At 42.0% G+C, this 12,379-nt stretch overlaps 1 protein-coding gene across 1 annotated transcript in view; it reads right to left on the bottom strand.

The window, feature by feature from the left end:
- Positions 1–2,675: 2,675 nt before the first annotated feature.
- Positions 2,676–12,379, bottom strand: part of LOC122656952 (phosphoglucan, water dikinase, chloroplastic-like) — a 125,714-nt gene continuing 116,010 nt past the window's right edge. Inside the window, exon 19 of the mRNA XM_043851658.1 lies at positions 2,676–3,747. Within this exon, the coding sequence (XP_043707593.1) occupies positions 2,843–3,747 (905 nt within the window). The 3' untranslated portion in view covers positions 2,676–2,842. The remainder of the gene's footprint in view (positions 3,748–12,379) is intronic.

Genomic DNA, 12,379 nt, shown 5'->3' with positions numbered 1-12,379 from the left:
TGACCCTAATATTTCACACATTAATGTGCTCATCAGTGGTATCCCTGGTCCCAAAATCGTCCTCTATCATCCAACAATACAAACCCTAGTTGCAAAAGGAAGCTTGCCAGTCCCAGAATGCATCATCAGTCACCCAACAATCCTCGATAACCCCGTCCTAGCACCACGGTCCCGAAATCATACATCGGTCACCCCGGCTCAGTCTGCCTCCGGCTAAAATCATATCGTATGGTGGAAGTGGCATTTCAAAAAATCTTATCAAACCTACCATGGTCAGTTATCCAACATGTATCCCCCTATTGGCAAGGGGTCGTAGCACATGATCAATTATCCTAACCACAAATCTACATGGCAGTATATTACATATATACATATATGCTTTAGGTCGGCGATCACAGTAACAAAATCATGCCTCAGCCACACCGTCCTCCCATTCCTCAAGCATACACATACACATACAATTGAGTATGGCGAATACGGCACCAAAATCATCCATCAGCCACATTGCAACCCTTTTCCAAGCCTATGTCTAATGCAACATGTTACATGTCATCACTACAAGCAATAGTATGGCGATCATGGTAGCAGGCCTCAGCCACACCGTATCCCATTTCCTACACACATCATACATAGTTCAAGATACGTTGAATTAAAGCATGCATTGTTCAGGATACATCAATCATATAAATGGAACATGGGTGTAATCATATAAAGCTTCATATATTCTGTATTTCATAATATATATGTATGCTTTAATTCAACGTATCTTGAACTATTTGAGCCTAATGACATCAAGTTTCACCGTCTATATCGGGAGATATGATCGAATCTTCGATCATAAACCTATAACCAAGGTTTTGGATAGATTTCCCCCAAACAGTCTTAGAATTCATTTGCCATCGTTTCGAAGGTGTGCGAGAGGGTTCAGTACCCTCAATCAATAATACACCAGTTGGCCACAAGGCTCAGCACTGGGTTTCAACTAAAACCTAACCCAAAATGCCTAAACCTAGGTCACACAACTACAAAAATGGAGAGGGGGAGATGGGAAACTGGTGTCCTACCTGGGACTGAACGCGGATAGCAACCAATACGGATTTGAGATCCTCTCCCCTTCTCCTTCTTCTTCTTCCATCCTTTCCCTTTTTCGATTTTCATTTTGTAAGTTATGAGTCTTAGAAGCTCAGTTGACTAGGGTCCGTTTTCCTAAAAAATGCATTTTACCCAAATCACATTTGTTCTCCTATCGGACCGTGCGGGCCCATGATGTTGCAGATAGTTCCCATGATGTGATGAGGCTCGCATTGAGGGGTCCAACCACGAACCACAGGGTCCCATAGACAATAACCCATTCGGGGATCTTAGACCCACTGAATGAAGGTCTCTAGTCGATCATTGCTCCACTGATTGGTCATATCTACTCTATTCAAATTGGATTTTCTCATGTGTTTGTACCTACTGTCAAAGGTGTTTTAGTGGGAGTTTGTACACAATAAAATGATAATATTTTACCATGCATTAATAGGTTAAAGCAACATGATTCGGTTACTTACTACCAATCACCCACAAGCCCACGTGGATATCTTCTTTTGCTCTCTTCACACCATGAGCATGTGTGGAGGGTAGTCAGTAAATCTACTTGACTCCTTGATTGCCACAACCCACATGTCACCAGTGTCAACAATCGCCAGAGCAACACCTATTATTAATAGTTCAAATTATACCGGTTTGGGCATGAGTGTAACAGGGGAGAGAGAGTCCTCTGATACATATTCTTCCTGAATTAGTAGTATGGGTTTATGAGTGGGAATCATTCCTGGCGAGTTTGTTCGAGGAAAGCTTTTATATCCTATAGATCCATTGGGATTCCTTCCCTTAGTTGGTCGCTAGAAGTGTGGTACTCCTTGATTTCCTACTTGGGGTGCTATTCCTTGTCTAGGTATTTGGTTCTCGAAAGATTTTCATATTGGGAGAATAGGGCTGGAGATTCACTGGATCATGTTTTCCATTTTGTGTAACCACATGTCTCGTTATGAGTGGTGGAGATATTATACCCGTATCACTACTTATTAAATTTCAACTCTATCCAAGTTTCATACATGAGAGAGAGAAAAAAAAAAAAAAAGATTCAAATGACTAAAAAGTCAATGATGGAACTAAAATTATTAGCCATCCAGAATACACATGAATCATTTATCGAGTATTACCCCAATCCTCTGCATGCCCCTTTTTTTTTTTGGACAATAGGGAATTTACATTTGAAACAAGTCTACGAATAATGGTTTATCACAAAACTTATGACGGAAAGGTTTGATTTTGATTACTTGGAGTATACTTTTATGCTCCACCACTCATTTTGATAAAACATCCATGTTCTTTCTTTCTTTTGGTTGTTAGCAAAGTAACTAATTTGAATTGATTGAAGTGAATCAATGCATTTTTACCGAAAGAAAAAAAGTGAATCAATGCATCATCACCATCATTATTGTTGCCCTAACCCGGGGAGAGAGAGGGGGGGGGATTTGTCAATAAGACATCTACCTATTAAGTACAAACAATTCTTAGGAACCCAATTTTTATGGTCTATTCCCCCAAAAAGTTCTGGTACTGCAAACAGGATGAACTGTTGGAGCATCTAAAACGAGCAATAGCTGATTTTGAAATTTCATAATTTGGCTTAATGTACAGAACTTTGTACTTTGGACATTTTACACAGACCATACTGATGCATGCTGGCAGTTCTCATGACTCCGGTAGGTGATCCACGTTCCTGTAAAACCCCAAATGCTTAGTCTCAATCACTTACTTCTGATAGCCAGAATAAACCATGAATCATTTCCTTCTATAAGGGCTGTGGTCGTGTCTGAACTATAAAAACGTCTTCGCCAACCAAACATCCTTCCACGTCCTGAGGACAGCCAAACTTGCGCTCAAGGAAGAAACCAACAGCACATAAGCGCTGGCCGAGCTGTTGGCGGAAAATTGGGTCAATTGTCAACGGTTTCTTGCTGTAGTCTACAGTCAGACGGATTACTTCCCCATCAGCAGGACCTGTACTTCGAACCAACATCTCCTCACTGAAATTAGCAAATGCTCTTGTGGTCACCTTGCCATCAAACTTTGCAGAAGACAAACGCCAAGGCGTACCACGGGTTCCTGACGCCAGAGTTTCACCAAGCCCAGGAGCGATCTCAGCCTCAACCAAGCTGTGATCACGATCTGTTGGGCTAAGAGTGTGAAGCACAAAGGACAAGTCTGGTGACAACATTTCCTGCACAAGCACAGCCATCGTAGCCTCCTGTTGTGGCACACCCGCAGCTCGACGACTTAGCACTGCCCTCCTAGTGTATAGAGAAGCCCATACTCTTGCAACAGCACCCCCAAAAACCTCAGGATTTGAGGGGCTAACATTTGGAATCGACTCATATAGTCCAGCAGCTGACATCCCTACCAAATCCTCAACATTGGCACTTGAGCGAACAATCAAGCGGGCATTGTCAGGGAACATTTCTGCTATGTTCATGATGCTATCATTGGAAGGGCGCTGCACTGCGATAAGTTCTTGCAGTTGAGAGCATACTTCATCCAGTTCACCACCTTCCATTCTGGCATCCTCTATCTGTTTTAGAAGGGATTGGAAGGCTTTTATTGATCCACTTTCTTGTAGTGCCAATTCCATTGCCCCAATGGGTATAACTGCTCCTGCAGGTACTTGGAACGAAGCTGGCACCCCTTGGTCACTGTAAACTGCCAGTGAACAAAATTGGAGATTGAATAACAGACATTGGAACACAATGAAATATGATTATTTAATTATAGTAATAAAACGAACCATGATTATTTAGTAGTTTTGGGTTTCTATTGGCAAATCTGATTCCCTCAGTGGAATTTGAAGGCAATTATCAAAGGTATTGGGATTTTTTTGGATACTGATGGTTTGATGTGAGAGTAGAAAGACATTCAAGGTTGGTGATTGGGTGGATGCAGGATGTTTCTGCTGGTCCTTGAAAATATGCTCACCTGATCAAGAAAGTGAGGTTATTTAGAACCCAAGTGAGATTGTCTTTTGCTTGGAGGATGCAATCAGCCAATGGCCGGTAGGATGCTCTGGCCATGGGTAGAGTCGACAGACATGTCTTGTACTTGGGTCCTTATCCTCCTGCTTAGCCTCACCCCCACCCCCACATTTTCGTTCTTTGCTTCTGTCTTAGGCCAGTTTGGTGGTGTTGTATCCTAGCTCTTAGTAATTCTGGCTTTTCTTCTTGTTTGTATTTCTCTGTATTTTATCAGTCCTATTATCTATCCACATACACAAAAAAAAAAAAAAAAAAAAAAACCCTACTCCATCACAAAATTATATATAATAATATATATATGCTGAGAACATCAAGCTTTGAGATAATCCTCCACAATCCCTATGAAACCAAAATGGCATTAGAACAGTATTAGTCAGAACCTGACCTGAGGAACAGTTCTCGGACCACCACTGATCGACCGGTGGACAGTCTGTTATAGAACTACACTCTCTGGTCAATCAACCGATGACCATGGTCCGAAAACTCGGGTCTCGGAGGCAACTCGGCCCACGGAAAAACCGAGTTGGGCCGAGATCTCGGTGAGTTTTTGCAATTTTTTTTTTTTTGACTCGGAGGCCCATCTCGGTGGGTTTTAGGGCTCTGTTGGGTCTGAAAATAGGTACACAGCCTATTTTAGGCCATTTAAACACAATGACATTATTAGATTTTGCAAAAACAAAGTGCAAATATGACTTTTACATCGGACCCTTAGTTGCTAGGTGGCGACATATTAAAATAGCATAATAGATACATTAATGACATAATTTATGTATATAGAACTCAAACAAAACATTCAATTAATAGGAAACAAGTTAATAAGAATTACAAATGTTTAAGTTACAAGTTACAACTTCATCACATAAAATGAGATTGAATGGCATATTCATTCCCTATTTGTACCACATAGTCTTCCCATGACATATTGTTGCTAAACTGTTGTGTATAGTCCTCCACAGCATTCATATAAGAGTTCTCATCCACATATGCCAACATCCCTAACCTAGGGTATAACTGTTCCACAGTGGAGTTAGACCGTTGCCATGAAGGATGAGATGCACCGCTTATGCTACTGTCATATTGAGGAATGCTTGGGACTTGGAATGTGGACGGATCGATGGACCCAATGCTGGACCCAATGCCAGACTCACTACTTTGATAGTCATACGCATGTGTTGGCTGCCCAAACTGACCATAGGAACTATATTCAGAACCGGTGCTCTGCTGGCATGAGGTTGATATGATTGCCACGGCTGATGCTGACTACCAGTATCCATACTCATGCTTCCAAAATTTGCTACCATGGTGTTCATACTCGTGTTACTGAGGTTGGTTCTGTTTGCGACCCGTCCTTCTCTTGTAAGTTTTGCTGTGGCCACTATGGTCTTGATCTTGTGTGGCATGTGTAAACTGAGACTCACCTGTGAAACGCACAGGGTCTTGCTGTTTTCCCACTTCTAGCTCGTATTGGTCGGGCATCCCCTCATGACGATCATCAAAATAACCACCAGCAGGCATGCCACCACTAGTACCACCACCACGTCTACCACCACCACCACTACCAGCAAGAGGGTCATCACCACCAGCAGGGTCATCACCATCACCATCACCATCAGGAGGAGTTCCTGTTGCAGCCTCAAATGGTCTCGGTGACTGAGAATGTGCACGCCCCTCTTGCGACATATAGTCCTCAACATCTGTGCCGGTTACGGACGTAATAGTGGAATCAGGCCGACCTCCAGGCTCATCCATCTCTGGTGCACCACGATCCCTCACCCACTAGAATAGGGGATCTTCATCCTCATCAGAGTCCTCCTGGAATATGTTGGCTAGCTCGATGGGCTCTTTGTCATTCTTCTCAAATTCTTCATGTATGTGCCTCATCCTTAGTCTCATATTATAATGCACATACACCAGTTGCTCTAGTCGTTGACTACCCAATCTGTTCCGCCTCTTTGAGTGTATCAAGGCGAATGTACTCCAGTTGCGCTCGCAGCCAGAGGATGAACAGGTTTGTGACAGCACTTTGATTGTTACCTTCCTCAGGTTGGGTGAACTTGTACCATACAGCACCCACCAGTCAGCTACATTATAAACAAAGAATATTAAGAATATGTAAATTGTAAAGGGATAAAATTATAAGTCATATATGTAAAATCATGCCACATTGCCACCTACCAGGGTCTGACTTTTGTCTACCCTCCACTGCAGATTTTCGACTGAAACTTGCTGAGGCCTCTCTGAAGGCCTTGATCTATTTACATTTGAAATTTGAAACAGTGTTAGAGGCATCAGTGTTTGCTATTTAGTAATTACATTCCTTTACTGACTAACAAAATACCAAAGTCCCATAGTCTCACCTCATCATTGCAGTCAGATTGTGTCTTGGGATTGACCTCCAACTTCTCAATAACGGCTTCAATCCAAGAACAAATCCGTGTCCAGCCCAAGATCATGCGAGTCTTGGTACTTTGGATTCAAATAGTATGCTAGTAAAGGGGAAACCATAAATATAAGTTGTTAGTGACTTAATACTTTAGAGGTTTGAATATGTAAATGTAAAAACTCACATAAAGTGTATAGATGTTGAAGTGTTGAACTCACCAGCTTTATGCAAGGGATGACTCAAGTGCTTCTCCCATCGCTCATCAATGATGTTAATGTATGAGCGAGCACTTCAGGGTATTGCAGCTCAGACCATTTCCTTAAGCTTTTGTAGGGCAGCATATATGTGGGGCAAGGTAGGCTTCTTCTCAGTGTCAACCATCCTTAGTACTGCCACCACTGGTTCTAATATGGCAACAACTTTATATAAGTCATTCCAAAATCCGTTACTTGCAATGGTCTCTGGTATTGCCTTCCCTTCTTGTTTCCTAGAGCCTGGCCAAGTAAACCATTGGTCACTTGGAAATATTGACCTCAGACCTACCACCTTTGACTGGATGCTCTTCAATGCAATGTAATTGGTGGCAAATCTAGTGACACCTGGCCTCACTAAATCCCCCTTGCATTTCTCCCTCATCAAGGCTAAAGCATAACCATGGTTATACACAAAGGTGGTCACTTGCCTTGCCCTATTGACCACACCAGCCACCAAAGTTTTTTTCCCCATGTCCTTCAGCATTAGATCAATAGAATGGGTTGCACATGGAGTCCAAAAGAGGCAGATCCTCTTACTTTTCTTGTTCATCAGTTTCTCTCCAGCCTTCTTAAAATTAGAACCGGTATCCGTCACAATTTGGATAACGTTCTTTGCTCCTATATCTTGCTCTACCACTTGCTTCAGTAGCTTGTACAAGTATGATGCATCTTTGACATGCTTTGATGCATCAACAGACTTCAAGAAGACAGTCTTCCCATTACACTCACCATGAAATTTATAATGGACTGTCTAGTAGGTCCAGTCCAACCATCAGCCATAAGAGTAACCCCATATATGTCCCACAATGGCTTCAGACCCTTTATGTACTCTTTCAGCTCCTCTACCTCTTTAGGCAAATATACATTATACAACTCATATCGTGTAGACCCCTTTCATCCTGGGCCAGCCCTCCCTGCAGCATCAAGGAATGCATTATAATAGGTTCCTTGAGCTACATTAGCTAGAATGCCATTGTATAGCATGAACTTGTTGAAGGCTTTTTGTGCATCCTCTTGTTTACCACCAAACACTTGTGGGATGGTTGGCTGGAAGGCATCTTGTTGCCTAAAGGTAGATGGATCATGCTAAAAAATGGTATCTGGGGAACGTGCTCGTGGTCGGGCTTGGGGCCGTGGGATATCTCTTGTGCCAGTGCTTCTCCTCCTCTCATCTTCTTGCACTGGTGCAACTGAGCCAAATCCACCAGCTCCTCTTGCTTGCTCATATGATCTGATATTGTCAAAATGAAAACTTTGCCTACTCGCTGCCAAATCCTCCATTCAGCCTCTGATTGGAACTCACCAGGTGTAGGCCTATATTCAGTATCATCTCCTACTCCCCCAAGGATGTCTACACCAGGCCTCTCTAGCACTGCCTCATCGAAAGCTATTTGTTGTCTCTCCCTCTCAGCTTTCTTTGTCCGTACTCTTAAATTTTGTGCCATTGCCAGTTTCACTTGGCTCGGAATATTTTGGCATTTGGCAACATTCTTGCCCAGACCAGACAAATATTCCTTTAACCTAGTTGCTCCTCCAGAATTTAGAATCTTCCCACAGTAGTTATACTTTGACTTCTTTTTGTCCTCAGACATTGGGACTCCATGTAACCATGCTATATCCCCCATTACCCTTATCTGATTTTTTACACTGTTACATAAAAAAACATGTATTAATAACTATTATAGACTTAAAGTAAGGTAATAAACACTTAAAGTATTGTATTTATAACTATTACACATAATATGAAGCTACTAGAACAATCAAATACCTATCTCTTATTTATTCCCTAACCCTAGTATTTATTTATTAATTAAAAATAATATTTACAATTTTTATTAAAAATAATTATACCTTCAAATATAAAATATTATAACATAATGATGTATTTGACATCATTTGAAGTTGGACATTATTATGTACAACTATTGTGCATAATTTTCCAACAAAAACAGGTATTTTTTCTTAATTTTATATATTTTTTAACTATTTAAATAATATAATTATTAAATCTGAAAAATAAAATAATTTTTTTTAATGGGTGAAAAAAAAAAAATGACTCCATGAGGCTGTAGAGCATGCAAACTAGTCTAACATACATCAAGATCACATCCAAACAATAAGTATTTATCTTATTTTTTTTTATTTTTTTTTTGAAAAAAATCATTTTTTTTCTTCCAGAAATTATAATAAATAATTTAATAACCCAAAAAAAATACGGCCTCCATCAAGTGATAGATCGGCCTAACTTGTATAACATAACTCAAAATCACACCCATCTACCAAGATTTCATCAAATTTTTTTCAAAAAAATAGGTTTAGGGAAAATGGGTTTACCTTTCAAAAAACCTTCACAAACTTGAGCAATCCTCCAAAATTGAGCTGCAATCTTCACTTTGCCCCCAAATTCAGCTTCCAAATGTTTCAATCCAACCAAATAATGAACATGGGAAGAGATGATTGAGAGAAGAAGAGCGTTGGAGAGAAGAAGAGAGTGTTGGAGAGCTCTCTGTCGACAGAATAGGCAAAAACAGACTTGTTTTAAGACTTAAAACAAGTCATTTGGGTCAAATCATGGTGCCCATACCCTGAGATCCACTTTTTCGACCGAGATCTCGCGAGATCTTGCACTTTTATGTTTCCCCTTCCATCTCGACTCGGATTTCTAAAAAACCAAGAATCTCGGCGAGATCTTGCGAGATTTCGGACTATGCCGATGACCAGTTGATCAATTAGTGGGATCAACTGGTGGACCCCAAAACTGATAATGGAGTAATTGGCTGGCTTGTCAATATGACAGCCCCCATACGATTTATTTATAATAGCTATGAAGAAAGTTCCAGAATAGGAACAATTACAATAATGCCCTCAGGTAGAAACTATAATAGAGAAAAGCCCCATGGATCAACCCATGTTACATTAATACCCATATTTTGACACTCCCCCTCAAGTTGGTGCATAGATGTCAATCATGCCCAACTTCCACACTAGAGGTTGAAAAGCTTTTCCACTTAACCCTTTGGTAAACACATCTGCCAACTGCTCCCCAGATTGAACATAAGGATCACAAACAGTCCCAGTATCCAGATTCTCTTTGATAAAATGACGATCAATTTCTCTGTGTTTCGTCCGATCATGTTGAACTAGGTTATGGGCAATACTTATTGCTGATTTACTGTTGTAGTAGAGTCGCATTGGCAGAGTGATAGGAATATTCAAATCTTGCAACAAGATTTTGAGCCATAACAGCTCACAAATTCCAAGAACCATAGCTCAAAATTCAGCCTCTGCACTAGAACGGGCCACCACTGTTTGCTTCTTGCTGCGCCACGTAACACAATTTCCACCCACAAATGTACAGTAACTGTTGTAATATGGGTTTTAGTCCCACATTGCTTAGATGTATTCTCTTCATATGATTTCAGTATTATAAATAAAGCTGGGTTGTGATCACTTTGATCAAGCCAGTATTCACGGAATTCCACATGGCATCAGAGCCAACAATATTCCGGGAATATGAGAATTAAATTTTTTTTTCTTTTTTTTTTCTCTCTTCTCCTTCGTGTTTCTGCCCTAAGGCCCGCCACCACCGCCAGCCCTCCACCACCACCAGCCTCCTTTCGCCGGCCCTTCTTTTTTTCCTCCAGGCCCTCCCACCCGTTCCGCCACCACCGCCAACCCTCCCAGGGCCACCCCCTTCTTCCGCCTCCACCGCCAGCCCCCCCACCTCTCGCCTTCCTTTCTTTTTTTTAGCGAGAGGGTCTCCCTCACCTTGCCGTTATTTTTTTTTCCACCCTTGGTCGTGAGTTGACTCCCGCCAAGGGTCATTTTTTTCCCTCCGTATGATATAATTATTTTTGGAGGCCTTGTTTTCTGCGATTTTTTCCAACTACCATGCCTGACGCTTCGGAGATCACCTCTGCTTCTTCTGGATCTGATGGTTCGTCGCAACGTGATTTTATTCCGTTTCCTGTGAATGCCATCAAGTTGAATGGAAGCAATTTATCTTATGTGGTCTCGCTCCTATTTATTTGCGATTGGTTCCCGTGGCTTGTCTGGCTACATCACGGGCGCCATGGTCAGGCCTACGGAGGCTGGTTCTGCACAGGATCGCTGGATGAATTTTAATTTCTTGGTCATGTCATATTTGGTTAATTCCATGGACCAAGACATTGCTGGGCGGTACCTTCTTCTTGACTCGGCTGCGAAAATATGGAAGACAGCCAAAGATACTTATTCTCAGGTTGGGAACGCTGCCCAATGCTATGAACTCCGTCAAAAAATTCATTCTACCACACAGATGGAGTTGACACTTTCTCAGTATTACAATACCATGTGTACGATGTGGCAACAGTTGGATTTTCTGGGCACCTTCACTGCCACCACTGATGTTGATGCCACGGCCTATCGCAAGTGGGAAGATGGTTTACGCGTCTTTGATTTCTTGGCAGGGCTGAATATTGAGTTTGATCATATCCGGTCAAATATTTTGAATCGGGAACCTCTCCCCACTCTTGAACAGGACTATGCGATCCTTTCGGCAGAAGATAGTCGACGAACAGCCATGGTTCACCCAGTTACTCAGGAGAGATCGGCTCTTATTTTTGGGTCACATTCTGCCCGTGGGGGCTGTTCCCGTTCTGCTAGCACTGATCGGTCCTCTGGTGATCGACCTCCCATTAAATGCGATTACTGTGGGAAGGAATGGCATACGAAGGACCGCTGTTGGAAGCTTCATGGTCGCCTTGCAGACACTCGCGGCCGTGGTAGGGGTGGTTCCAATCGGTCCAATAATTCCCATGCTCATCAGGCAACTACTGAGGATCAGCCTGATCATTCTCTGTCACAGGTTATGGAGGATTTGCAAAATTTGCGTGATATGGTGACTCGTTTGGACTCATCTTTTTCGCCATCTGTATCTCCTTCCATGGCTGCCTCGGCTCTATCTCTGCCTGCTAATCCCAATACACCTTCTTCCACAGGTATTTCATTTGGTGGGAATTGCACCTTGGTCATGCCCGATTCTTGGGTAATTGACTCAGGGGCAACCGACCATATGACCGGTTCTTCCTTTTTTTATTCCACTTATTTTCCATTATTTGGTCATAGTAAGGTTCGAGTTGCTGATGGGTCTCTTTCTCCTATCTCGGGAAAGGGATCCGTATAGTGTTCTTCATCTCTTACCCTTTCCTCTGTGTTACATGTTCCGAAGTTTACTACTAATTTGATTTCCATTAGTAGCATAACTAAGGATTTAAACTGCAAAGTAACATTTTTTCCAACCCATTGTTTATTTCAGGACTTGGAAACGGACAGTACGATTGCATGTGGTAAGGTGGTTGGTGGTTTGTACGTGCTTGACGGTTCCCGGGCAGCTTTGACATCTCAGCCTGCATCTTCTGATTTTGATTCTGCACTCTTTGAATTGAATAACTGGCATCGTCGTTTGGGCCATCCACCGTTTAGTGTTTTGTCCACTTTATTTCCTAGTTTGGTGAAGGGATGTGATAAACATAATTTTTCTTGTGATGCTTGCACTTTGGCAAAGCAAACTTGAAGCATTTTTCCCATTTCTGACAATAGAAGCTTGCATCCTTTTGGTTTGATACATACTGATGTATGGGGCCTTACCCGTTGTGTGTCTAGCTCTGGATTTCGGTGGTTTGTCA

This window comes from Telopea speciosissima, chromosome 3 (assembly GCF_018873765.1).
Source record: "Telopea speciosissima isolate NSW1024214 ecotype Mountain lineage chromosome 3, Tspe_v1, whole genome shotgun sequence".
NCBI classification, from domain to species: Eukaryota; Viridiplantae; Streptophyta; class Magnoliopsida; order Proteales; family Proteaceae; genus Telopea; species Telopea speciosissima.
Note: the sequence above shows the minus strand (reverse complement) of the source record. Positions and strands in the feature narration are given on the sequence as shown.